The sequence below is a fragment of the Ursus arctos genome, unplaced genomic scaffold (genome assembly GCF_023065955.2).
Source record: "Ursus arctos isolate Adak ecotype North America unplaced genomic scaffold, UrsArc2.0 scaffold_10, whole genome shotgun sequence".
Lineage (NCBI taxonomy): Eukaryota > Metazoa > Chordata > Mammalia > Carnivora > Ursidae > Ursus > Ursus arctos.
This window is the reverse complement of record NW_026622764.1, coordinates 77,871,815-77,899,027: the sequence shown is the minus strand read 5'-3', so window position 1 is coordinate 77,899,027 and position 27,213 is coordinate 77,871,815. Positions and strand designations below refer to the sequence as shown.

The following is a 27,213-nucleotide window of genomic DNA, read 5'->3' as shown; positions in this document are numbered from 1 at the left end:
GCTTGGGGTTCGCGCCGCCGCCTCTCGCCACCGCCGTCCGACCGGACCCCCGCCTTGTGCCCGCGGCCACCGCCAGAGCCCGGACCCCGAGCCCGCCTACCGGCGGCACCACCATCCACGCCATGACCAAGGTGCGTGCGGGCGTCCCGCGCCGGCCCTGGACCAGTGCAGAGCGGGTGGAAGACGAGGGGAAAGAAGAAGGAGTGGCTGTCTTTATTCTGCGCTCCTGACCTCTGCACGGCTCCTCTCCCTTCCCGCAGCTGGCTGGGGTGAAGACCGGAATCCAAAAGCTGTAGGAAGGGGCCCTAGGGGTCCTAGGCCCACTCCGATGTGGCGGGTTTTAGGGCTGCGCTGTGGTCTGTAAAGCCCGCTCTGTCCGGGACTGAGATTCAGTGGGCAAGCCCCACCGAAGAAGCGGGACACACGCCTGTGTGTCCTGTGGGGAGCAAGGTACTAGGGAGACCCTGGGGCTTGGAGGGGTCTTGTCTCGAATTGGAGGAAGTAACTTCCCACCTTCCCCAACCCCAGGGTGGGGTCACCCCGAGGAGATGCCAGCAGGGCTGTGCCATCCATCCTTCCCTCTACACTGGAGGAGAAGAAAGGAGAGAAAGGGCCTGGGAGTTGCTCTTTGAAGGTGGGCGAGAGAGAACCTCTCCACATTGTGCGCCTTACTCTCTCTAGAGGAGACAATGAAGGGGGGGGGCTCCCTTCCCTGTAGGTCCCTGACCCACAGAGAGAAGCGCTCCACACCTCTTCAGAAAACGCATCTTGGACCAATATTGTACCTGTGCTTTCCTCTCAGAAAACACTGCAAATTTACTCTGTGGAGCTCAGTGGCACGAAAGACCTCCAACAAACAGACAAGGGGAGTGGCAAGGAGAAGTACAGAGGCCTGAAGAACTGCTTCGAAACCAGAAAGAATCACCATAAGGAGGAGCTTACCAAAGAACTGGATCTGGTCAGTTGATTTGGTCCTTAAGCTGAATGGGTCCACTGAGTGCTGCCCCTCCCCCTTGAGAACTTGCCCCTGTAACCTACCTCTTAACAAAAGAAAGATCGGTCCCAAGGATTTGAAAATCCCCATGCGATTTGTATCCTTGTTTAAAATAAGTGGTGTGATAATATCTGCCCAGGGGTCAGGCCTTCTGCAGGATTCCTGCATTCTGGTTGTAGGCACTCCCAGGTAGAACTCTGAGGGAAGAGCCTCTGATTGCAGTCCCCACAGGCACAGCCCAGACCTCTCTCCTTCCTAGCTGCTTCACTGAGGGTAACCAACTGCCAGTTTCTAGCTGGTAAGGTAAAACTATTGGAGCTGGAACCATGCAGGAGGAAAATAAAACCACTAAACCTTACTAGGTTTCTGGCTAGGTATGCCTCATGAGAAAGAATAATTTCACTGGTAAGAATATCGGGCTTGGATTCAGAGGACCTTAGGCTCAATTAAGTTCCCCTTCAGTGATTGGTAACTGGGAGCAAACTACCTAGCTTCAGTGAAGCTCCATTTTCTTTCTGTAAAGTGGAAAATAAACAATTTGCATGGGTGAGGGGGGAAAGTGAGAAAAGAGTAAAAATATTTTGTGATTTATGCAATTTATAATTAAATTAAAACTTATAATTAGTAATTTTGTAATTTATGGAAGCATAATATTATTCCTGTTAGAGAAGAACTTTGGAGTTCCTAAAGCTGGGCACCATGGGCAAGATCCACCTCAGAACTGAAATGTGACAGGTTATGTTTCAGGAATGTCAAGGGGGAAACTTCTACACCAAGCTTGAAGTTTTACGGGATTGTCCCTGTAGTTCATTGCAGACTTTAAAACTGTTACTGTTGGAGCAGACAGTAAGTGGTGTGAGTTCTTGTGGGCTAGAGAGCCCATTGTTAAATATTCAGGGATTTGGTCAGTTGACTGACATTGGGTTAGCAGCTTGGAATTTGGCTATAGTGAGAAATCGGTAAACGCTACAAATCAGAGTTTTTTATTTATTTTTCCTGGAGAGCTTGTTAAACATTTAGCAGCACACCGCTAGGCATTTCCCCGTGTTATGTTCTGACAGACATTTTAGAACACAGCCCTGAAATTGGACTGACCTGAATTCAGATCCCAGTTTGATTGGCATTCAGTTCCTATTTCGAAAAATAGGAATTAAAAACAGTGCCTACCTGTTGGAGTTGTTAAGGTTAAATGAAATAAAGCAGGAGAAAGACTTATCACAGCACCAGATAATAGTCATTCTTATTTCCTATGTATCTCCTACATTGAGGATTGAAGACATATCTAGTCTTCCTTGAAATTGCTACTTATAACATGAATATATATCCATTCTATCATATGCCTGTATTATGAACAATGCTTCTTTGAGCATTTTATGAAGATGTATAATACAGAAAGATAATTTTCATAGTGTTAGCTAGGGTTCCCCTGCTTCCTGGCTGAGAGAGGAATCTTTTCTTTTTCTTTCCCAACATTCTCATGAGAATCCTATAATTTAATTTGTGACTGCATACTGGGATGCCCTCTGGCACGTTAGAACCTTGACAAGAAGGTATCCCTTGAAAGTATCCCTGGCTGCTGAATAAACAGGCTGAGCCACAGGGTGGTGCCCTGAGCTATTCTAGTGCTGGCCAGCAGAGCGCGCCACAAGCGCCAACCATGCCTCCTGCCCGTCCCCCATGCTCTGGTCGCCAAAGCCAGGGCTAGAGAAGGAAAGATATTCTGCCTCATTCTGCCTCACCATACAGGTCCCTTCAAGTCTGAGGTCCATCCATGCAAACAGTGGCTCTAATCACCTGTTATTTGTATCTGCCCAGAATTTAGCCACTGTGCACAGAACTATATCTTAATCCTTTGAATCCCTAGCAATATCTGTCAATCAATATTGGTAGAGTGACTAAATGAATAAAGCCGAATCTGGCTGAGGAGAGGACAAAATAACTTTTAATTGGAAAATCTAATTTCTTAACACAACAGGTAACTTGTTTTTGCATATACTTAAGAAAAGATGGTTCTAATACCCATCACAGTATAAATCTTCGTTTCAGATGATCAGAGCTTAAAGAATCCTGAGTGCTAGGTTTTCTAGGTGGGATAAAGAAGACTTACTTACCCCTGGGTTTTCCGAGACAGGAAGAGGCTTCTAATCCTGTAGTCCAATGGCTCTCAAGGGTCAGGACAGAAGGAATTTGCCTCCCATGCCACATTTAGTGAGGTCTGGAGACATTTCTGGTTATCACAACTTCAGGGAGGGTACTAGTGGGTAGGAGCCCCCCCCCCCAACAAAGAGCTATTGGCCCAAATGTCAATAATGCCAAGGTTGAGAAACTCTGCTTTAGTCTAATGATTCTATAACAAAATTGGCAAGTGTGGGTCATATTGGTGCTTATTTGGCAGTTTTAGATCTGCAGGGCTTCTCTAACAAGTGAGCTCCCCGAGTCTCAAGTACTTGATTAAGCAAAGGCTTGCTTCTCTCTACCAGAGACTACCTGCCCAATGAGGGCTCCATGGGTAAGGAATTGTCAGATGGGTCTGGTCTGGTTTGGTATTGCTCGTCACCCTCAACTAATCCCAGAACTCAGGTCTGAATTAAGTATCTAGATCACTAGTACCCAGAAAGCAGACAGATATGCTAGAACTTGCATGTGCTGGAGATCAGATTGAGATGAAATGCATTGCTTTGTTCATAAAAACTAAAGACAGCTAATATGTGGTAAATGACAAATTAAGTCTGAACTCAAGGGATGGCCAGAAAATCCCCTGGCTGGTGAATCAGAAGAGCAAGCCTCTCCTGTAGCAAGACCCTCTCTTCCTTAGATGCAATAACCACCTGGCACCGAGGGTTTTCTTGTTCTCTCCCTCATGCCCTGGCCCCTCCTATCATCAGTGCTTCTCTGTTTTTGTGGGCTGGTCAAAGCTTAGGGTTTGAGTATTTTGGAATTATTAATGTACTCTCTTCTTCCTTTCATGGACTTCAGGATGACCACAAACTCAGCATTAAGGAACTGGAAAAGAAATATGGTACAAACATCATTACAGTAAGTCATCAAGGGATTGGGGATTGGGAAGAGAAACCCTGGGACTATGCAAAGGACTGTACAAAGCTGTGTTCTTAAGGTGTATGGAAAAGTAGGTGGCCTCTTTAGGATAAAGCAGCATCTTTGAGAATGCCAGTCACCCACACGCCCAGCATGTGAAAGAGGGCTGGTTAACCTCAAAAGCTGGTGTGTCTGAACCAAGGCCCAGAGTCAAGCCTTTCTGCTGAGTTGGACGTCTGGCTATAAACATTTCTTTTGATTGTAACTGCAGGAAAGCTGTAGTATCCCCAGAAAGGCTCGGACACTTCCTTATGGTCATGGTCAGAGGTTGCTTTTAATTGCTATGTCCAGGAAGTATAATGGTCTTATCAAAGAATGGGGAAAACCAGTGTTAAAAAGCAACCATCCAGAGTGATAGTCTTAACAGCCCTCCTCGTCCGCCTCTTCCTCTGAGAAGGAACAATGACTCCAGGAAACACTGGTGTGCTCTCAGGCATGTGGCAAATTCCCCCACCACAGAAGGACTGTTTCCTTGTATGAATTCAAACTCAAATTAAATTTCAAAAGTTTTGGTGTCTTGACATCAGGAGATTTGGATACATCTGTTCAGGTTAACAAAAAGACCTACTATGTGCAACACGTAAGACTAGCAGTGAGAGGGCCAAAGAGGGACAGGTGATCCCTGCTCTTAAGGAGTAAGCAGTTCAGGAGGGGAGGTAGGTATATAAGAGAGTATCATAGCATCCGGTCTGTTCAACTTAGATGGCAAAGAGAGGTCTAAATGGTATGCTGAGTGAGCGACAGATTCTGACCAGAGGAACCAGAATGGGCTCCCTGGATGGTGCACTGTCTGATTCAGGACATAGGAGAATTTGGGTTTAAGTTAGCAGAGTACCCAGGAGACTGGAGAGGACAGAGTATGTTTGGAAAGTAGTCTGGGGATTCTGGGAGTTAATGTGTGTGGAAAGGGGAGAGAAGGGGTAGAAAATGAGACCAAGGAGAGGTAATTTGGGTGAAACCATCAAGCACTTCCATATTAAACTAAGGAATAAGGACTATATTAGTTATACACAATTTCTAAACAGGGAAGTGATTTAAATAAGATTGACTTTCAGAAGGTAATTCTGGTGGAAGATATATACAGATACAGGTAGGTAGGTAGATAGACTTTTTTTTAAGTGGGAGATGGAAGGGTCTAGAACAATGCTACAATAACCCAGGAATATAAAACGAGGAACTGAAACAAAGCAGTAACAGTAGGATGGGAAGGGAAGGGGACAAATTCCAGAGGGTTTCAGAGACATAATTGGTTGGATTTTGTTTCACTGGAGTATTTGAACAAATCCCATATGCCAGTTACCAAGGTAGAGAAGCAGGAGGAGGAGGAGATTTGGTCAGGTGGTCAGTAGGGCCATGGCAGGACATGGGGCTGAGAGATTAGAGAAAACAATAGGAAGGAGACAGTGATGAATTTTATTGTGACTACAAGTTAGTGACTTCAAATCCAGTTATTCAGCAAATATTTGAGCCTCTATTACAGAACAAGCAGGACACCCTATAAAGGACACAAACATCAACAAGGATAGAGTCTATTTTTTAAAAAATGTTTTATTTATTTATTTGTCAGAGAGAGAGCACAAGCAAGAGAGTGGCAGGCAGAGGGAGAAGCAGGCTCCCCACTGAGTAAGGAGCCCATTGCAGGACTTGATCCCAGGACCCTGGGACCATGACCTGAGCCAAGCACAGGCACTTAACCGACTAAGCCACCCAGGCATCCCAGAGTCTTTTTTTTTTAATTAAAGATTTATTTTACTTATTTTAGAGAGAAAGCACGCATGAGTGGGGGGAGGGGCAGAGGGAAAGGCTCTTAAGCTGACTTGGCACTGAGCATGGAGCCCAACATGGGGTCAGTCTCACAACCCTGAGATCATGACCTGAGCTGAAATCAAGAGTAGGACGCTTAACCAAGTAAGCCACCCAGGTGCCCCAAGGATAGTGTTTAAGCTGTCCCTTTAAGTAGCTTACGACATGACTAGGAAGAAAAAGTAATGACAAGACTTTCTCCATAAAGTATAGTTCATGAGGAAAAAAACCTTATGAGTCACAATACAGGATTTCAAGGGGGCTGGAGGGGCCTTTGTACAACGTGTGGAAGGCATGCTTACCAAGGAGGGCTTCTGGCAAGAAGTGACCACACATGTGGGCTTCAGGGTTTGGCAGAATTTATAACTCTTAAGATGAGCAAGAACTTAGAACCTGGGGTGGATATAGAGAAAAGCAGAAAGACACCAGACTTATGGATGAAAAATTAGCCAGTGCAATATTAGAAGTTCCAGGATAGAGAATATTTTCTGGATAGTTACCCCATTGCCCTTAACCTTGGTGATTAGCTTTTGTATTTCAAATCCTCCTCAGTCAAGTTACTCCTATCTCTGAATAAATCTCGAAGAAACTAAAATGCTTTAGCAGAATGTAATATAGTGGCTCTGGAACCAGGTTGCCTGGTCCCGTTTACTAGCTGGATGATTTAACCTCCATGTGCCTCAAATTCCACATCTGTAAAATGAGGATAATAATTGCACCTTCAGAGGGTTATTTTGAAGAGTAAATAAGCAAATAAACAGAGCATATTGCTGGCTTATATTAAGCATTAATATTAAATATTCTTTTTAAAAAAATGAGAGTTGGGGAGGGTCAGGCATCATCCACTTTTTCCAGGCCCTTCTTGGGCATGGTAACTTCTACCCACAACCTGCAGAAAAATGACATCCAATCTGAAGGAAGAGAAATGTCTAATTCCTATTTGTTTTTGTCTGACTTTTTCAGGGTCTCTCCAGCACCCAAGCTGCTGAGCTCCTGGCTCATAATGGGCCCAATGCCCTCACTCCTCCCAAGGAAACACCGGAGATCATCAAGTTCCTCAAGCAGATGGTGGGGGGGTTCTCCCTTCTTCTGTGGATAGGAGCTGTCCTGTGCTGTATTGCATATGGGATCCAGTACTCCATGAATACATCCGCATCCCTAGACAATGTAAGGACTCTCCTTCCAGGGTTTGCTAAACTAGTAATGGGAAAACAACCATAAAGTAAGGCCATTAGTGGGCAGAGCAGTGGGCTACAATCAGGAGTCTACACTGATCAATCACTGTGCAGGTTTGGGAAAATCAATAACTTTGCCAGCTGTAAAATACAAATTATAGCTGACTTCCTGATGTCTCAAAGGCACAATGAGCATGAATTTTAAAGAGAGAGAGACACACACACACACACTATAAGTTCCTAAGGTGGGGGGGGGAGATCTATGTACATGTGAAATACTTTAAGGTTCTCTCCCCTCAAAGCTAAGTGTGTCCCTCTAACATGGGGAGCATCTATGCCTGCTGATAACAGTACCAAAACCAGAAAACTGAACTGGCCAGCATGATGCTAAGAGAAAGAAACTAGATGCAAAAGCCCACCGACTGTATGATTCCATCGATATGAAATGTCCAGAACAGGCACACCCTAGAGACAGAAAGCAGATCAGAGGTGGCCAGGGCTGGGGATGGGAGTGGGAAATGACTGCCACTGGGCAGTAGTGGTCTTATTGGGATGATGGAAATGTCCTAAAACTGGATTGTGGTGATCGTTGCAAAATTGTATAAATTCATCAAAAATCATTGAATTATACACTTTAAATGGGTAAATTTTGTGACCTGTAAATGACACCAGAATACCACTGCCATGTCTCTCACCTTCCCATGGAGAGCTCTAGCCCTAGGACCTGGCTCATTCCTGATGCCTTTCTTCTGATTGATGCTTCTTCTTCTTACCCAGGTATACTTGGGCTGTGTGCTTGCCTTGGTCGTTATTTTAACAGGGATCTTTGCTTACTACCAAGAGGCAAAAAGCACCAATATCATGGCTACCTTCAATAAGATGATCCCGCAGGTGAGTGGCAGCCATCCCTCTCTGGTCTCCATATGACTTCAGATGAGGAAGCATCAGATAAGGAGGAGAGTGGGGCCTGTGAGGCAGAGGGTCTATGCTCCACCATTTACTGTCTGAGAAGTCTTAGGCAATCCTTCTGAAGCCCATTTCTACACACAGTTTTGAGATAATCAGGGAAGTAAGATACAGGAAGATGCTTAGTCAAGAGTGAAATAGGACAGAAACATCAGTCATCACACACCTTCTATTACTGCTCTTGAGCTTTGGTGAACTGTTCAAACAAAAGTAATTCAGGTGCTTCCAAGAGTGAGTTGTAGAAGTTCGGGAATGTTCCCTGATAGCCAAGGAGGTCACCCTGCAATTCTTTATCTGTGACCATTTTTGCTCCCATTTTGGAGTCTCTTTGCCAGTGGCCCCAAACTGCTCTCAGTGAGGGAGGCCCACTGCTCCTGTCTTCCCACAGGACCCCATGTTAGGAGTTCTCTAGGGAGACCACACTCCACTATCAGCACAGTGAGAAAATCACACTGCTCCTGGCCCACGGAGCTGCCAGCTGGGGAAGGTTCTGGATGAAATAGTCCATGCTAAGAAGTGGGAGATCTGCCTCCCACTCCATTAAAGTCTTCCTGACCTGAGCAAGAGTATTAAACCCTTTGGCTCAGCCATCAGGGTTCTTCTGGACATCCCAGCCAAGATCATTCATCCTTTTTTTTTTAAAGATTTTTATTTATTTATTTGACAGAGACAGATAGCCAGCGAGAGAGGGAACACAAGCAGGGGGAGTGGGAGAGGAAGAAGCAGGCTCCCAGCAGAGGAGCCTGATGTGGGGCTTGACCCAGAATGCCGGGATCACGCCCTGAGCCGAAGGCAGACACTTAATGACTGAGCCACCCAGGCGCCCCAAGATCATTCATCCTTAATCGTCCCTTTCTCTGTCATGCTTGGGGCTGTCAGTTGCTGTATCTTCCCACAGTAGTGTTTTCTGGTTCCAAAAATATCTCTAAGAGTTCCTTCTCAAGAAAAGATAGTTGTTAGTGTCTTCAGAACCCAAGTAAAAGTATTTTGTTGCATTTTTGCCATTCTGACAGCTATGCCCTCCAGTGCCTCCATTCCAGAGATGTGGGGAGATGCAGATGGAGGAGAGTTGGCATCATTCCAGGATCTGAGGCACCTGTCACTGTTTTCTTTTGTAGCAAGCTCTTGTTATTCGAGATTCAGAGAAGAAGACAATCCCTGCAGAGCAGCTGGTGGTGGGGGACATAGTGGAGATTAGAGGAGGAGACCGGATCCCTGCAGATGTCAGGTTGTTGTCTGTTCAGGGCTGTAAGGTAAGCGTCATGGGGCACCCCAAAGATCACGCTGATTACTAGCTGCCATTCTGTTGTCTTTATAGATCTCAGTGTGACTGGGGCAGGGAACAAGATGCCTAGTTTTAAACTTCTTTCAAAATTTCTTCTAGGTGGATAACTCATCTCTTACTGGAGAATCTGAACCCCAGCCCCGTTCCTCTGAGTTTACCCATGACAGTCCCCTGGAAACAAAGAACATTGGCTTCTATTCTACAACCTGTCTGGAAGGTAAGTCCAGCTGGTTCCCACAACTGCATGCCCCACCCATATCACCTCTCCCCCTCAGGCTTTATGCTTTTGTCTCTTTACCATCCCTTGCTACAAAGCTTTTCAAGGACAAAACATGGAACTGAAAAGCCCAGAGAACTTTGTAATGTTGTGTGCTGATTGATCATGTAAACCAGCAAAGAAAGGACTATAAGCAGGCTGTGGTCCCATCATAGCTAAGGATCCCCAGAATAAAATGTCTACTTCACCTGTAGGCACAGCGACTGGCATGGTCATCAACACGGGCGACCGCACCATCATTGGTCAGATCGCCTCACTGGCTTCAGGAGTCGGAAATGAGAAGACACCCATTGCCATTGAGATCCAGCATTTTGTTCATATAGTGGCAGGAGTGGCCGTCTCCATCGGCATCCTTTTCTTCATCATCGCAGTGTCCCTGAAGTATGAGGTCCTGGACTCCATCATCTTCCTCATTGGCATCATTGTGGCCAATGTGCCTGAGGGTCTCCTGGCCACTGTCACTGTGAGTCCTTACTGCTCGGTGGGCTGTCCCCTGACCCTGTTAACACATGACATTCTGCTGTGCTCAGTGTGGTCCCACTATATACTCCATCTTCAGAGCGACACTCCCTCCCTGTCAGGGGATACCATGTGACATCCTCAATAGATTGTTTCTTAGAGAGACAAATGTAATTGTGGTATTGTTAACATTTTTAACACTGTCCTAGAAAACTTTATATTTTCATTTTTAGGAGCCCTATCTGCAAATTGCATATTATCCTTCTCCTTAAGAGCTAGATAAGACAAAAAAAAAAAAAAAGATCTGGATAAGAAAGATGCAAACCACCACTTACAGGTTTTTAGGAAGGCTGATGCATTCTCTACATTTTCACATTTCTTAAAAAGAAAAAAGAATCCTTGGCAACTTCTACAACTGAGGAATTTAGGCACATTGTTTACCTCCTACATTTAATAAAAGGATTATGGCATATACATAGGGCTTTATGTGGTTTATCAGCCACTGGGTCAGCTTTGCGGCATCTTTAACTATACCTCTGTCCTGAAACCGCTCAGCTCCAACTGCTTCTATGTTATGGAGCCTGAGTTCAAAGTAATGGTTTTTCTCAGAGCTTCTTCCTCTCTTCCTCTCTTTCTCCTGTCTAGGTGACTCTATCACTAACAGCTAAACGGATGGCCAAAAAGAACTGCCTGGTGAAGAACCTAGAAGCAGTGGAGACCCTCGGCTCCACCTCTATCATTTGCTCAGACAAGACTGGGACTCTGACCCAGAACAGGATGACTGTGGCCCATCTGTGGTTCGACAATCAGATCTTCATAGCTGACACCAGTGAAGACCATTCAAGTAAGTTTTTTGGAACAGTCAGTGTGGCCCAAAGCTGTGAACTCGAGCGGAGGGGGCCAAGCAGAACATGGCAGCATTGGTGTGCAGTCTCAGAGAATTGGTTGAATAGTATTGATATTAGGTCCAGCACCCACAGCATCTTCTGTTCTGTTTTCCAGACCAAGTCTTTGATCAAAGCTCTGGAACCTGGGCCTCCTTATCAAAGATAATAACACTGTGTAACAGAGCTGAGTTCAGACCAGGACAAGAAAGTGTCCCCATCATGAAGGTAAAGCTTCAGTGCCACTCGGTCTTAAATCACAGCCAGTTTGAAGTCACTTTCTCTGTTCTGACTTGGTGTTTCATTTAAATCTCTCCCACTGAGTAAAGTTTGTACTAGTAAGAGCAAGTCTGACTCGCAAGACCTGCAGAAAATTTTCTTCACCCTAACTTGCTTTGAGAAATCACAGAGATGTCTAAAAGTCCTCAGAACATTGATTTAGGTCTATTGAAAATTCTGTCTCATTCCTGAAAATGAATGTACCTTTAAGTTACTTTCCTTTACAAGCTAAGTAGATATAATCAAAGTTTCTTTATTACAGAAATGCCATTCACTGAAGTTTAAAATATATTTGGAAGGAAATAGAAGGATTGACCTTAGAACATATTCCTCTTGGCAGACAATGCAGTGCTAAGGGGCCCTGGAAGGTTGAAATATACAAAAACAAACTTCTCTTCTTTCTCCCCCTTCCTCCACCCCTTCCTCTCTCCTCTTCCCCCTCCTCTCCTTCTGAGTGAGTCACCGAATCTATCTTCTCCTGGCTTTTCTATTTGCCCTCTATTTCCTTCATTGACTCTTTCTCTTTCTAATACTTTTTGTTTGGTTGGTTTTCTTTCTTTGTCAGACAGCTCATCGATTCTCTTCTTGGCCCATCACTTTTCTGTCCATCTTTCAAATTCTTATTTCCAGTTCTGATTTTTCACCCAAACTCCATGCTTTATCTCCAATTAGCTGTGTATTCCCACATGTTAGACTCTCAACAAATTATACTTGCCACCTTCCACCTGTACCCAACCTGGCTCTGAATCATTATCTTGTCCCTTTTCTATTTTTCTATGACATAACCATTTTAACTTACCATACAGTCCAAAACTTTCGGCAGTCATCTTTAACTTTCTTCGTTCCTCATATCTAGTGAATCACCAAGTCCTATTATTCTTGCTTCAAAAATATATGATTTTACTATTCAGTTATTGCCAGTATCTTACATCTAATTATACCAACCTCTTGATTGGCCTTCATGATTCCAGTTTTTCCCTCCCCCCAGTCTTTCTTGCATACCAGTAGTTTTCCTTAAATACTTCATTAGATGAACTGCTTCACCTAACTTTGCTCAAAAACTTTCCATGCATCTGTTTTCTGCTGCTCGAGTTTTGGATCTTGCCTGCCTTTCAGGGCCTTCTGTATCTCTCTGCATCCTGCATATCCATCTGTATGTCCAGCACTTCCAATGGAACTCTTCCACTTCATGCCGTCATTCATGGCATTCTGATTTCCAGAAGGCTTTCTTCCGTTCCTTTGTTAGTTACCCACCCATCTTTCAAGACTAGCTCTTAGCTGGTTTTTTCATGCAACCCTCCAGATCTCACAGAGCTCTGTTTGAATTTCCCTAATGCCAGTAAGCAGCACCGTTCAGTTTAACACCTCCACCATGGTTTGGTCAATGGCTCGTTGCAGCGCAGTCGTTTGTTAGATACTGAGCTTAGTCAGGCCGTCTGCTGGCTCACTGAAAATAATCACAAAAAAACCAGATGATGTGCTACAAATATTTGTCATCTCTTGATTCTCAGAGAGTTGTGGTTGGAGATGCCTCAGAAACTGCTCTTTTGAAGTTTTCAGAGGTCATTTTGGGTGATGTGATGGAAATTAGAAAAAGAAACCACAAAGTAGCTGAAATCCCTTTTAACTCGACCAACAAATTTCAGGTGAGTTTTCCCTCACAACTGAATCTTTGTTATCACAAGAATGGCGTTTCTACCTGTAAGTGTCCTTTGGTTAGTATGTATTTTGAATGACATTTGACTTCAAAAATAGCCGTCAGGGATGCAGGGCCTGGGCATCTGCTAAGCCGAGAACAGGTTTCCCTTGCTGGCCTCTTTCCTTTGCCAGGTACGTAGAGAAAAAACAACAGTGATGATCTTGTCAGTGCCTGCCGTTCCCATGAATGACCGATCTACATTACAACCCCCCGCCCCACCCCCACACATGCCACCTCCATCCCCACCAGGTAACTTTTGCATGGGTGAGGGGCAAAAGCCACATCCTAAAGGATAAATGAAAAGTGGGTCAATGAGGAGAATTAACATTTACTATTCCCTAATCTGTATCTGGCACTTTACATACATTCTCTCATTTAATCCTTACTATAAGCCTGAGGTAGGACTAATTATTCTCAATTTCTAGGTGAGGAAACAGGCCCTTAGGAAATGTTGATGTGACCAGAGTTCCCAAGCATCTAAGTGCGCAACCAATTTTCACATATATTTTCAACTCCCAAAGCCATGCTTTGTCTACCACAATACAGAAGCAGAACAGTTTAGCTTGAGCCTTGTGAGTAAACCTTGCCCTTTGTGAAGACCAATGAATAGTCTCTCAGATGACTGTTACCAGCCACGTTGCTTTCCAGTTCTGTCCCATATGCAGTTGACAGGGACCTCTTTTCTACACATTGCTCAGGAAGAAAATGGCCATCATTGCCTATCTGTCTTCCCCCATTCCAGGCTGGCCAATGGTCAGCTAGCTCCATCCTCCTCAGGGTGGGAAAAATGATAGTTTGTAGACCAGTTGACTGCTGCAGGTGAGACTTCCCATAGACTCCAAAGCTGAGAGCAGGGCCTTGTGACTTGCACTTTGCATAACAGGAAAGTATATAAATAAGATAACCATGTTTGTGCAAAAGTTTCTGGTGTTTACCCACACGTTTTGTTTGGATGGCATTTAGGATTGGGAAATAACTGTGTTGCAAACATCTTTGTGGATAACAAGCCAATGAAGAATTGTAGTTAACCAAATAGACAACTAAAAAATGTATGAAGTAAAATATTAAAGCCAGTAAATCAGATCTCTTATTCAAAACAGAAGTGAAAATAGAATGAGTAACGATCCTAAAATAACAATAGTAATGATAGTTATTATATGCTAATTTCTACATGTATTGAATAACTCAATTCTCTCAACTCTACAAGGTAGGGAATGAGGAAACTGAGGTACAGAGCATTATTGCACAGCTAGTAAGGACCAGAGCCAGGATTCAAACAGACCCAGGGAGTCTGTGCTCTTGAGGAGTAGATCAAATGGTCTTCTAATCAGGAACAAGACTCAAAATCATGCTGGGGCCCCATCTATTTTATTTTCCTCATCATGTGAGAAATGAGAAAAAGCAGGTTCCATGAGGCCTCATGTACTAAATGTTGAAGGGGAAAGTAGGCTATCCAGAGTTGGGACTAAATAGGAGGACCTGTGTGGGTTCCTGCAGAAGAGGTCAAAGAGCCTCTTTGGAGGCTCTTAGTGCCATTTTCTATCTACACATGAACAACACTCAAAAAAGAGTCTTCAATGTTATGACCTTGGAAGGTCTCTGGGGTATCATTCAACCAAATGAAACAAAGTGGAAAGTCTGTATCTTATTGATTTTAGAATAGCAAATCCACAAATTGAGACTGGTCCATAAAAATATTGCCAGTAGGTTGTGGCAAACTGGAAAATTAGGACAGTATTTTATAAAGTTTTATATAAGGGTGAATGTATTTAATTTAAAAGATTATCCTCTATATGCTACCTGATTAAGGCAGGGACTCTGGAGCCTACTAGCTTGAATTCAAATCCTGGCTCAGCCACTTATTAGGGCATGACCTTGCTCATGCCAGTCAACCTCTCTGTGCCTCAGTTTCCTTCCTTGTAAAAGGTGATAATAATAGTACCCACAGTCTTAGGGTAGTTTCGAGAATTAAATGAGTCAATATGTGAAGCACTTAGAAGAGTACACACTATAAAAGTGTTTATTGTTTCTACTTTTTAGATGTTAAAATATCCTATCTTTGAGAAAATGATAGTGATAATAGATGGGAGGTTTTGGTTTGGTTTTGGTTAGTTAGTTGGGGTTTTTTTTAATGTGTTTACTTGGCCATTAAAAAAAAAAAGAAAACACTATGTTTGCCCTCTACTTTTTTATTTTTTATTGTGCTCCTCTCTGCTATCCAGAAGGCTAAGAACTACTGATTTAGAATCAACTGATGGACCCAAAATGGTAGATTTTGTTTGTTTGTTTTTTTAGTGTCTTATTCTCTTTCAAACACTCCAGCTTCCTGAAATTCCTTTCAAAGACTTAGAAGAGTACCTGGTATATAACAACGGCTTCCATAAGACTTAGCCATTTTATATGTTTCTTTTTTTTCAGATTTTTTCTGATTACCTTTTTAGAATGAATCTGGAAGTAGAACCAGTAGGTGAGAGGATGTCGATATTAAAACTGTGTTACTTAACAGTCCTGAAAGCCTGTATGTGAGAGTGTCCACTTCCTCTATCCCTACCATTTTCTTTCACCTCCAGGCAGTAAAACTGGATTGATTTGGAGTTCCCTCATGCCTGCCTGAGCTCAGAATAACTTGGGACCCAAAGGCTGCTACCCCTGATAGGGAGGTAGAGACAAAAAGCAAGAAGAGGTGGCTCGTGGTCTCCTGACCCCCATGGGAACCCCAGGAAATTCAATACACGAGACTTCACAGAGCAACAACCACATCTGGCCTCCCTAAAGCAGCTAGTTTCTGTTTGAAAGATAAGATCTACTCACTTTGGATACAAATTCAGGGTGCCACTCTGAGCTGGACATAGTCTAGATCTCTGCATATTATTTGACGACAAAATAAAAAGTATAGAACATGCCTGTAGGGAACACTCCTTTTTATGTCAAGGATAAGTAGCCCAATGAGAGAAACGGATGTCTTTAATCTTCTTGCCGTGTTGTTAACTAAGAGATCTGTCTAGTTCAGGCCCTTATGAGTAAAGATGGTGTCATTATCCAATGGCAGGGAAAACATAACATGCTCAATTCCTTCCTTCCCAGCTCTCCATACACAAAACGGATGACCCCAATGATAAGCGCTTCCTCATGGTGATGAAAGGGGCCCCTGAGAGGATCTTAGAGAAGTGCAGCACCATCATGGTCAACGGCCAGGAGCAGCCTCTGGACAAGAACACAGCCGAGGCCTTCCACACAGCATACATGGAGTTGGGAGGCCTGGGGGAACGCGTACTGGGTGAGCTCTTGGTGGCAGAACCCTTACCTGTCACCTGTTGGGTGTGAGGCTCTGTGCCAGGTCAGGGCACAAGAGAAGACAGGCTTATTATAAAGCTGAGTAGCTATGGCAGCCACATGAATCATAGGAAGAAGAATAAGATAAACAAACATACGAGAATATTGTATGGTAGTACTCAGTAGGGTGGGGTGGCTTCCAGATAAAAAAAATCTGGGAAGATTTTATGGAAGGAATTACTTTTTAAACTGGGTCTTGCACAACAATTCCTGAAGGGAGGTGAGGGAAAATATTTGAAGTAGAGGTAACAACATAGGCCAAAGCCCAGAGTTAGAAATGGATGGGGTGTGTGCACACATTATGAGTGAGCCAGTCTGTGTGGAGTGTTGCAGGTAGATGAGATGGAGTAGTCCTAGGAAATGGGCAGGAAAGACAGATTGGAGGGCATGATATGCATGAGGAGCTGGGGTTTCATTCCACAGTCAGAGGGAGCCACAAAAGGCTTTGTGGTGAGTGAACCGATCAGAATCACAGAGTTTAATTCTTGGCAGCAGCAGGGAGAGGAAAGGCATGGGTCTCAGGAGGAGGTGACTGCCCTCATTCAGGTAAAAGAGGGTGGGAATTTGATCCAAGGCACTAGGAATATGATGGAGGGGTCAGACACAAGAGACTTCATGGAGACGGAACTGGTAAGACTTAGCAACTAGTTAGAGGAAAAAAATAAGTTTAAAATAATGTCAAGTTTCTCACTTGCTTATTAGGGAGAAAATACTGCCAGGAATAGAGACAGAGGTTGTCAGTGGTGGAAGGAACCATAGAAATACAGCCACTGATAGGAGCTTAATTGTGGTAACTTAAGTGGTATCACAGGGTATGTTCTGTCACGAGAATCTGGGTTGACAGAAAGGCACCCGTGAACTACAGAATATGAATTCAAGGTAACAGAAGTTCACAGTTGATGATAAGGCTCATTAAACGTCATAAAAGTTCCTGCCAATAGAGATGGAATCTGTGGAATGTGTGTTTCTAAAAGATATTTGAGCTTGTAAAACAAATGAAATAATTAAATGAGGTGATAATGCTTTAAGCATGCCTAAATAGCCCACAGCACCAGGTAGTGTTTTCAATGCAGGATTGATACCCATCTGACAAGAATCGCTCTAGGAACCTTGTGTTTGACCTCTCAGACTCTCTCAGTGCTTTACTGAAATGTGTAAGGCAGTGGGGCATGCTGAGAATAAAATTGATATAAAAGCTGATGAGAAAGTCACATGATCTTAGGAGTCCAACCAGACCCAGGAATCCCTTCTACCTCAACCTGTGAGGAGGAGATACTTTCTGAGTAACAAAAGGTTCTCCATTCCTAATGGCCTTCTTCTCACACTTACCTTGATTAAAGACCAGGCTTCATACCGTTCCCCTGGTGTCCCAGATTCTTTCCCCAGTGTATGCAATAGCACATGCTGTTTTATCTGCCTCACATGGCCTTCCCATCCCTAACCCTCCCTCATCCCTGGAAAACTTCTAACTCCTCTCAAGAGTCAACTCACATGTAACTCCTTGGGAAAGTCTTTCCTGATTCCCCAGGTGGCTCTACTCTATAACACTCACTATGCTTTTTTATGCTTTACCTCTTTATGTCTCTGTCTCCACACGAAACTGAGACATCTTCAGAAGCAAAGGCCACCCCCTCTTGGTTTCTGTATCCCTAGAACATACCAGAAAATCTAGTGGGGACACAGTAAATTACTTCTGGATGAAATATGTCCCTCCTAATTACAGCATGCATTTTGGAATTAAAAGAACGAAACGATTCTGGTATACTCTCAAGTATTAGTAAAATAGTAAAGGAGTATGTGAAAACGTTCCTCCTTTTCTTTTGTTATTTCTCATTGACTCCCAAATTCATGTGCATTCCAGGTTTCTGCCATCTCTACCTGCCAGCAGACAAGTTTCCAGAAACTTATACATTTGATGTAGACACCATGAACTTTCCCACGTCTAACCTCTGTTTTGTGGGGCTCTTATCAATGATTGATCCCCCTCGCTCCACTGTACCTGATGCCGTCACTAAATGTCGGAGTGCAGGGATCAAGGTGGGAGTTATTTTCTTGACTTAAGAAGTCCTCCATTTACTTTGTCTAAGAATGTTTGTCATAGGAGATAGTCAGTATTTAAGTCTCAAATAAATATCATAATCCCTCAGCCCCTTTTTATCTCTACCTTCACTATACTAAGATTCTAGTAACTGTCCCAGTAAACGCAAAATGTTGTGTCTGTGTAGAACAAACCACAATAGTAACTGCAGTGAGAATGCCATGAATTGGCTTTATCTTGCCCTAGACTATGACAGACAATAAAAGGTTTTATTACTTATTCTTAAGCTTCAGCCTCCAAAATCCATTTGCCTTCATATTATCAAAGCCAAAATATTAATTCCATTACCATGTTAATATCAAGACTGTTGAAGCAACATGAGGCTGTCTCAAGTACACATCCACTAGCCCTTTCACAAGTAAGGTAACATCCAAGGGAAAGGGCCTCTTCTAATATCAGAGAAGGAAATATAAGAAGCTCAGAAGCAAGGATAGATCCAATGAGATCAGTGCATTCTTCAGAGACAGTTTTGTCTTTGATCTAAGGATCAAGAACTGCCCAAAAGGGCAAACCACCATAATCACTAATCACATTCTACCAGGTCATGGTAGAGTAGGTGATACTGTCTGGCCAGCCGAGTTTCTCATTGTCCACATGCCTTTCTCATTGTTTGTGTTCTAGGTTATCATGGTTACAGGTGATCATCCAATCACAGCCAAAGCTATTGCCAAGAGTGTGGGTATCATTTCAGCCAACAGTGAGACAGTGGAAGACATTGCAAAACGCCTCCACATTGCTGTGGAGCAAGTTAACAAGCGGTAAGTATAGAACCAATGTAGCAGAAACTAAAGTTCTTATCCAAGTCCTTATCCTTATTGGCTCTAAAGAGCTATTTGTGCTATTTGGAGCAAATCCCCTTTTTGCCAAACACTCCCTCAGGGTAATGCTAGGCTGTGTTGGTACATGAAAATTACCTGTGATATATTCCTTATATGAAATTTTAAAACCCAATGGAGTAGATCTGAAAACTTCAGTTTTCAGAGTGAGAAAAACTGAAACAAAATTTATATGAAATGACTTGCCATTGATCCAGTTGTATAATCAGGAAAATTAAGAACTCTTTGTGTTTGGTGCACTCCCTTAGTGCTTATTTTGAGTATTTATTCAGTTGCTTCATAATGTGTAGCTATGTGAACATACACTTTTCTTTTTTATTTGGTAGTAAATAGAATGAAGGCTTCCTGAGGAAAGACTGAGTTTTTCCTTCTCTCTCCTAATTCTTATAATCATGTCTGTCCTTTAGTCCATTCACCCATTCATTCACTCATGCATTAATTCTTTCAACAGTTGTTTTTTTCTTGTTGGCTGTTATTTTTAAGATTTTATTTATTTATTTATTTATTTATTTATTTATTTATTTGAGAGAATGAGAGTGAGCACAAGCAGAGGGACAGAAAGAAGCAGACTCCCTGCTGAGCAGGAAGCCCAAGGTGGGGCTCCATCCCAGGGCTCTGGGATCATGACCTGAGCTGAAGGCAGATGCTTAACCAACTAAGCCACCTCAGTGCCCCTTAACAATTAATTGCTGAGTGCCAACAATATACCAGGCACTGTCCTGGACACTGGAACTGTAGTAGCAAACAGATCAGACACTATCCCTGCCCTTGGGGAGCTTTCCAACCAGGCAGAGGGACAGAAAAATAAAAGCTAATTGTGATGAGACAAGTACAGTGAAGGACACACAGAGAACAAGAGTTCAAGCAGTGGGAGGAGTCCAGAGTCACCTGGACTGTTGACAATTTAAATGATCAAAGACTCCAAAGTCTTAGTGTAAAAATAAATGTCATTGGCTTTATTATAATTTCATGAATATGGAGGGAAAAGGGAGAGACCAATGAACCTCTTCTAGTTTACCCAAGCATTTATACCTATGAGAATACAGAGCTGTCAGTTAATAAATTATCACCAGGGCAACAAATTACCAGTTAAGACTACCACACAGAATTATAGCCTCTGGGCACAACAACAATATCTGAAGTCAAAGAGTAATCCAACACTCCTTTGTGTAAACAACATTCAGCAACAAAAACTTTTTGGAGCTTTTCTTAATTTGTTTTATTTGTTTATTTATTTAAATTCAATTAGCCAACATATTAGTTTTTGAAATAATGTTCAATGATTCATTAGTTGTATATAACACCCAGTGCTCATCACATCATGTGCCCTCCTTAATGCCAAAAATAATAGGATTACACATATCCACGCAACTCACCTCAACTGAATAGGAGATGAGATAGATAAATTTGTTAATGTTTTCAGCAATCTACGATAACTGAACTTTTGCAGCTGTGGGGAGAAAGGACAAACCCTTTTCTTCTTATCTTACGTTTATATTTTTTTACCAGAACATAGGAACACCTATAGTTTGAGTCAAGTGCTAGGATTCCAGTATTTAGCACCAACAGGAAAACACAGACCTAAAAAAGCTCAAAACAAACATATGAAGAAAAAGGCGTGCAATGTTTTGTGAGTAGAATGTATAAGCTAAGATTTGAAAGCTAAAATGTGGAGTGTTAGCCAAGGGAAAGTGAGGTGAGAGATGCCCATTCCTGGCAAAGGCGAAAGACCTGTGAATGCCTGAGCGTGATGAGGGTGTGGAGGGCTCAGGGCTGGGAGTCCCACGGGCTACAGGGGAGAGACAAAGGGGAGGTGAAGCTCAACAGTAGCAGCTGCAGCGGGCCTTACAGACCAGGTTAGGCACGCTGGGGTCTGCTCTAAGCAGAGTGGAAAGCCTCTGAAATGTTTTAGCAGGGAACAACACAGTCAGATCTGCATAATCAATAGTTTCTAGAACCTTACTTTCATCAGCAGCAGATAACAGTCTTCCTCAAAGAGGACCTCAATATTTCTCCCTACATGGCTCATTGCATAGTAGACATTATAAATCTGAAATAAGCAACAACAAAGAATTGTTACCCATGTGTTTTGGCATAAGCTGAATTTTAGGACCGAAAACATGAACACAAAGTTTTTTTACCCTCCTTTTACTCCTTAAGTAAAACATTGCCCCACAGGTGTTCCTACCCATTCCTACAAGCAAAAAGCTACTTGTCTTATTCCTATTGTATGATATCAGAAAATGGCCTATTTCACCTCAGTTTACTATCTTGAAATGGAGACCAAAGTGTCCCGAGAACTTATAACCCCTATCATCCCACTAGAGTATTAGTGTCAAGGATATTGGGTTCCAGGTAAAGTCAAAGAGGTTTCAGCCCACTTCCTGCCCAGAACAGTGTTTCCGCCTAAGATCCAACTCAGTTCCTTCTGGCCCTTCTAGGGACGCTAAAGCTGCAGTGGTGACTGGCATGGAGCTGAAGGACATGAGTCCAGAACAGCTGGATGAGCTCTTAACCAACTACTCAGAGATCGTCTTTGCCCGGACATCCCCCCAGCAGAAACTGATCATCGTGGAGGGCTGTCAAAGGCAGGTGGGTGGACAGCAGCGCCCAGAGAACCTTCGAGGTCTGTCATGGTCCTATGGGGAAATGCAGGGCTGAGATCTGGATCCCAGATCAGGGCTATGACACTTTTTAAACCTCTCAAGAGACAATTCTTTGCCCATCTTCATCACCTTACATTTCTACCCTCTCAGGGAGCTGACCTTCCACCCTCAAAGATCTCAAAGATCTTCCTGCATGCAGTGCTTTCTGACAATGAAACATTTGGTCCTGTGGTAGGCGTACGTATAGAAAGATTTGAAAATGTAAGATATAGAAGAAAAAGTGTAAAGACACAAGATATAAAAGATCCGCTTTAGCCTGCCACACACAATGGTTTTAATTATGGAACACATCTTGTTTGGAGTTTGTTGTCTTGCTTCTGGGATTTCCCAGCTTTGTCTTTTTCCCCAAACAGGCCCTTCATTTCAGCTCCAGTTGGCCCTACATCCTCCAGAGAAAAGACAGACTATGTTGATCTTGCCCTACCTGTGACCCCTTAGATCTGCTGACTCCCATTTTCTAATGTGTCCCCATAGAATGCAGTTGTTGCCGTGACAGGGGATGGCGTTAACGACTCTCCAGCTCTAAAAAAGGCAGATATTGGGATTGCCATGGGGATAGCAGGTTCTGATGCAGCCAAAAATGCAGCTGACATGATCTTGCTGGATGACAACTTTGCATCCATAGTCACAGGGGTGGAGGAAGGTGAGTGAGGTCTCAAGTGGTCTTACCAAGATAAGGGTCATCTGGGGGATCAAAAGCAAGTCCTATGAGAGCAACATCTTTGCCTAGGTCGCCTGATCTTCGACAACCTAAAGAAGACTATCGCTTACACCCTGACCAAGAACATTGCTGAGCTGTGCCCTTTTCTGATCTACATCATTGCTGGGATTCCCCTGCCCATTGGGACCATTACTATCTTGTTCATCGACCTGGGCACAGACATAGTAAGTAGTACTAAAGGGAACAGGATCTGATAACTGCCCCAGATGATGTAAACTTAAGGGGCATTACTGTCAAGAGCAAGGAGAATGGACTAAATCAGTGCTCCTCAAAATTCAATGTGATGGGGCCAGAAGTTCTGCATTTCTAACATGCCAATTCTGCTGGTCCACCAGTCACACTTCAAAGCAAAGGACTAGAGAGATCTGTCAAATGTTTGGAAATTAAAACCACTTCACTTCCTATAAAAGCTTTTCAAGATACTAGTTCTTTACCCTCTCCCCAAAATATGCCATTGGTCGGTTTCAGCTCACCTGCCTCCTTTCCCTTTTGAGAAGATAGAGCTATCACTAAATAGCCCCTGTAACACTGGGGGCCCAATGGCCAATGTGATAACCCACAACTGCCTCTTGTCAAGTCAAAGAATCTGTGATCTGGAAGCCCCTCACGTACATACAGTTAGAAGTAGCAGGTATTAACACCTGATCAGGCCTCACATTGACCTACAGTAATGTCACCTAAACCCTCCCCTCTTCTGGTATGTATCCATTTAAGAAAGTATCATAACAGTTACCCACATGGCTCCAGCTTACATAGGCAAAGGGGGAAAAGGCAACAGGGGGCAAGCTGAATTCACAATGAGAATGCTGCAAATGGCCTCCTCCTACCCCCTTGTTTTATACAATACCCAGGCAATCAACACATTGCAAAGAGACTAAAGATATCTTTGCCTTAGAAGGGAGCTGGGGTCCTCATGGTTTACAGTCAGATCATTTTCCAGGCTCTTTCAGTTCACTTCTTTTTCTCCACTTGCAGTGCTTCTCCAGTGCAGTGTGGTCCAGGCGTCACCTGGGAATTTGTTAGCAATGCAGATTCTCTGGCCCCAGCTCAGACTTTGGGAGAGACTGGAGGTGGGAGGTGGTGCCCAGCAATCCGACCTTTAACAGGCCTTGCAGGTGGGAGGACCTGTGAGGGAACCGGTGTGATCCGGTAGCATGCCTAAGGAGGAGAGGATGGTAGGAAGAATCCGCCCCAGAGGGGAAAAGTATTTTATAGCTAGCATCTTTAGAACTGCCAGCACATGGTGGTAATAAAAAAGCAGATTGATTTTTAAAGCCAACTGTTTTTAAATTCTCTAGAAACAGGGGCACCTGGGTACCACAGTCATGAGCGTCTGCCTTTGGCTCAGGGCGTGATCCGGTGTTCTGGGATTGAGCCCCACATCAGGCTCTTCCTCTGGGAGCCTGCTTCTTCCTCTCCCACTCCCCCTGCTTGTGTTCCCTCTCTCACTGGCTGTCTCTCTCTGTCAAATAAGTAAAATCTTTAAAAATAAATAAATAAATAAATAAATAAATAAATAAATAAATAAATAAATAAAATCTCTAGGAACAATGAACCCCCATTGCCTGCACCCTGGATAGACCAGTTCCATAACCCCACCACCACCGCAGTCTACCAGCCCCACTGCCCACCCTGACACCCCCCAGCTATGCTACTGCCATTATCACTCTGTTGGTACAGCACAGTGTTTCAGGGCTAGACCTCACGGACTGTCTCCTCCTCTAGGTCCCCTCCATTGCCTTGGCTTATGAGAAAGCTGAAAGTGACATTATGAACAGGAAGCCTCGCCACAAGAAGAAGGACAGACTGGTGAACCATCAACTTGCCATATACTCTTACCTGCACATTGGTACGATGAAGGCATTGCTGACCTGTCAGACAAGGGACCACCCCGAGAATTCATTCCAGTCACAGTCAGAAACTATTTTTCCTTGTGGGGCAGGGTTGGGATGGGAGGAGGAACCGAAAGGAAAGTGAGCACAGGCACAATTCTGAAGTCATTTATGGAACCTCTGCCCTTATGTCTTTTGTGCTTTTAGGCCTTATGCAAGCTGTGGGAGCTTTTGTTGTGTATTTCACTGTGTATGCACAGGAGGGCTTTAAACCCAGCTTTCTCATTAACATCCGGGTGGAATGGGAAAATAGCAATGTGAATGACTTGGAAGACAGCTACGGACAGCAGTGGGTAAGGGAAGGAGGCTCTGCCTTCAAAGTCCTGCTTCTCCCTTCCTCTCACTGCCTTGCCCAGACTGATGCAGAACTTGCATTTCCCTGGACAGCCTTAATGAGTCAGAGAAAGTGAAAGCTTTCTCAGTTAACATGGCTTGTGGGCCCCTTTGTTACATTGGTTTGGCCTTTGCCAGAACTCAGCCTCCTCTCTCGAATTAGATGCCTTAAGCTCAATTTCTTACATTGGCTTTGCAATTGGTATGGAAGAGTAACCAGTGCAACAATACCCACAGTGGGGCCAAATCAATTAAGTTAGCATCTTTCCCTACTCAACCAAGTAAAGAAAAAAAACGTTTCTTTCCAAACACAAGGAGGTGACCCTCTTGGGAGGGTCAATCTTGGTGAGGTGGGGAGAGAATAAAACTTTACAGAACTACATTAAAATCTTCCTGAAGATTTCCCTCTGGGGCTTCATGGTCTCCTTTTTGTCTGTTGACAGACAGAGTACCAGAGGAAATACTTAGAATGGACAGGCTATACAGCTTTCTTTGTCGGCATCATGGTCCAGCAAATAGCAGATCTAATCATCAGGAAAACCAGGAGGAATTCCATCTTCCAGCAAGGTCTCTTCAGGTACTGCCCACATCCAACTTCATAGTTCAACCCTGGGCCTTCGATGCAGGAATGATGAGGGTTGGGCCTATGATACCCGAGGCCTTGACTGCACTGGGTGTGTGGTCCTATGACCATGTGAATTCAGAATCTGTTTGCTTTTATGTTTCTTATAGAAATAAAGTCATCTGGGTGGGGATTGCCTCACAGATTATCATTGGGTTAATCCTCTCCTGTGGGCTTGGAAGCGTCACAGCCCTGAGTTTCACGATGCTCCGGTGAGTTCCCCTTCAACAGTGGGCAGGAAAGAACCAGCCCTGTTCGGAGCAGTGGTAGCCTAAGTAAACATTAGGATTCCAGTGGGTTCTTTCCCCTCCAGGCTTTCAAATGAGATAAAACCAAATTAGTTCTATATTAGTCAGAGATTTTGACCAGCTAGTTTTCCCAGAAGAGGAAATGGGTTTTCTAAACCTCACCATCCCATCTCTACCTTCATCCAATAGGCCACTTCAAAGGCAGATGTTGCTTCTCCCAGTCACAGTGCAGTTTAAATAAGAAGCTTTCCAGTCTTATGTTGCATGGCCCAATAGATATGTTCTTTCCAGTAGGGCTGAGAAAATGAACAAGAAGCCCTCTGCCCATTGGCAGGGACTTGGCTCTTTCTTTGGATGCATTCAGACTTATTGTCCTCCCTTCTGCTTCCAGGCCTCAGTATTGGTTTGTGGCTGTGCCATTTGCCATTCTGATTTGGGTGTATGACGAGGTGCGAAAACTTTTCATCAGACTCTACCCTGGAAGTGAGTACTAATATGATTTTTGAGACTCTGTTTATCTACTTCAACAGACTCCTGATTTCTCATTAACTTTTTTCTGCCTCTGCAGGCTGGTGGGATAAGAACATGTATTATTAAGGCCACCTTGCTTCCCAAGCCTCCCAGTTGCACACTGGGGATATTCTTCACCTTCTGGCTGCACCTGGGAGATGGCTGCAGCAGGGACTTATCAAAATGCAGAAAGAGAAGGCAGAAAACAATATGAAAGATACTCACTGAGGTTTGGTACTTTCAAGCAGAGATTCAACTGTTTATATATGATTTGCATCTCTATATCCATCTTCTTATTCAAAAATATGTGAATTTCAAGGGAAGAACGACATGTTTATATGTCTATAAAGTTCACTCACATTAAATAGTCTTGGGTAATCCAGCCACCTGCTCAAATCTTCCTGCTAGATAAGATTGCTCAAACCTCTATTCCATACCCTATTAAAAGTCCAATGACTTTCCTAGATTTCTGTGAATTCCCAGAGAGCTTATAATTTCATAGTCACCTTGCTTAAAAAAGGTTAATTCAGCTGAAGATATGCAAGAGGTGGAAGTGATGTCTGGTTTACATCACAGCAACGTGGACAACCTCAATTTTGACTCTCAGACATCTTTCTTAACGGTCCCCAGTCACTCAGCTGCATCCCTGCTCATCCCACCCCTCACCACCTCACCAGTCCTTTGGCGCCCTCCCTCCTACCAGCTGGACTCCTCCCTCCCTCCCTCCCTCCCACGTTGCCCTCCACCCCTACCACCAACTGCAAAACTAAGCTTCACGTTCATTTTGCACATCCCAGCTCCAAATGCTCTCCCAACCCAAAGAGGTTTTCATTTACCAGGATTTAACCTCAATAGAGAAGCACTGGGGTTTAAAACGGTAATATTTATTTCACATAAAACAGTTGCAAAGCACTCTCCGACACTAATTTTATGACAGTTATGTTTCATGCTTTAACTTCGCTTTATTCACGTGTGACACATACATCATGTTGACAGCCCCTACAAGGCCTCATTTTTAAGTAAAAGATGTTTTATAA

At 43.6% G+C, this 27,213-nt stretch overlaps 1 protein-coding gene across 1 annotated transcript; it reads left to right on the top strand.

Moving 5' to 3' along the window:
• ATP12A (ATPase H+/K+ transporting non-gastric alpha2 subunit) lies at positions 1 to 27,213 on the top strand. Its single transcript, XM_048215576.2, has 23 exons — positions 1 to 131; positions 803 to 958; positions 3,971 to 4,030; positions 6,857 to 7,060; positions 7,846 to 7,959; positions 9,153 to 9,287; positions 9,419 to 9,536; positions 9,791 to 10,059; positions 10,701 to 10,899; positions 11,058 to 11,167; positions 12,730 to 12,864; positions 16,002 to 16,194; positions 18,112 to 18,287; positions 18,970 to 19,106; positions 21,626 to 21,776; positions 22,325 to 22,493; positions 22,581 to 22,735; positions 24,297 to 24,420; positions 24,611 to 24,756; positions 25,240 to 25,373; positions 25,529 to 25,630; positions 26,058 to 26,149; positions 26,235 to 27,213. The coding sequence occupies exons 1-23, from the start codon at positions 123 to 125 to the stop codon at positions 26,261 to 26,263; spliced, it is 3,117 nt and encodes a 1,038-aa protein (XP_048071533.2). The 5' UTR covers positions 1 to 122; the 3' UTR covers positions 26,264 to 27,213.

What these genes read in the sequence shown, in the direction of transcription:
- ATP12A (XM_048215576.2), top strand. An exon ending in CATCCGCATCCCTAGACAAT is followed by an intron (nt 7,061 to 7,845) that starts GTAAGGACTCTC and finishes CTTCTTACCCAG; the next exon opens with GTATACTTGGGCTGTGTGCT. An exon ending in CCTGGGGGAACGCGTACTGG is followed by an intron (nt 16,195 to 18,111) that starts GTGAGCTCTTGG and finishes TGTGCATTCCAG; the next exon opens with GTTTCTGCCATCTCTACCTG.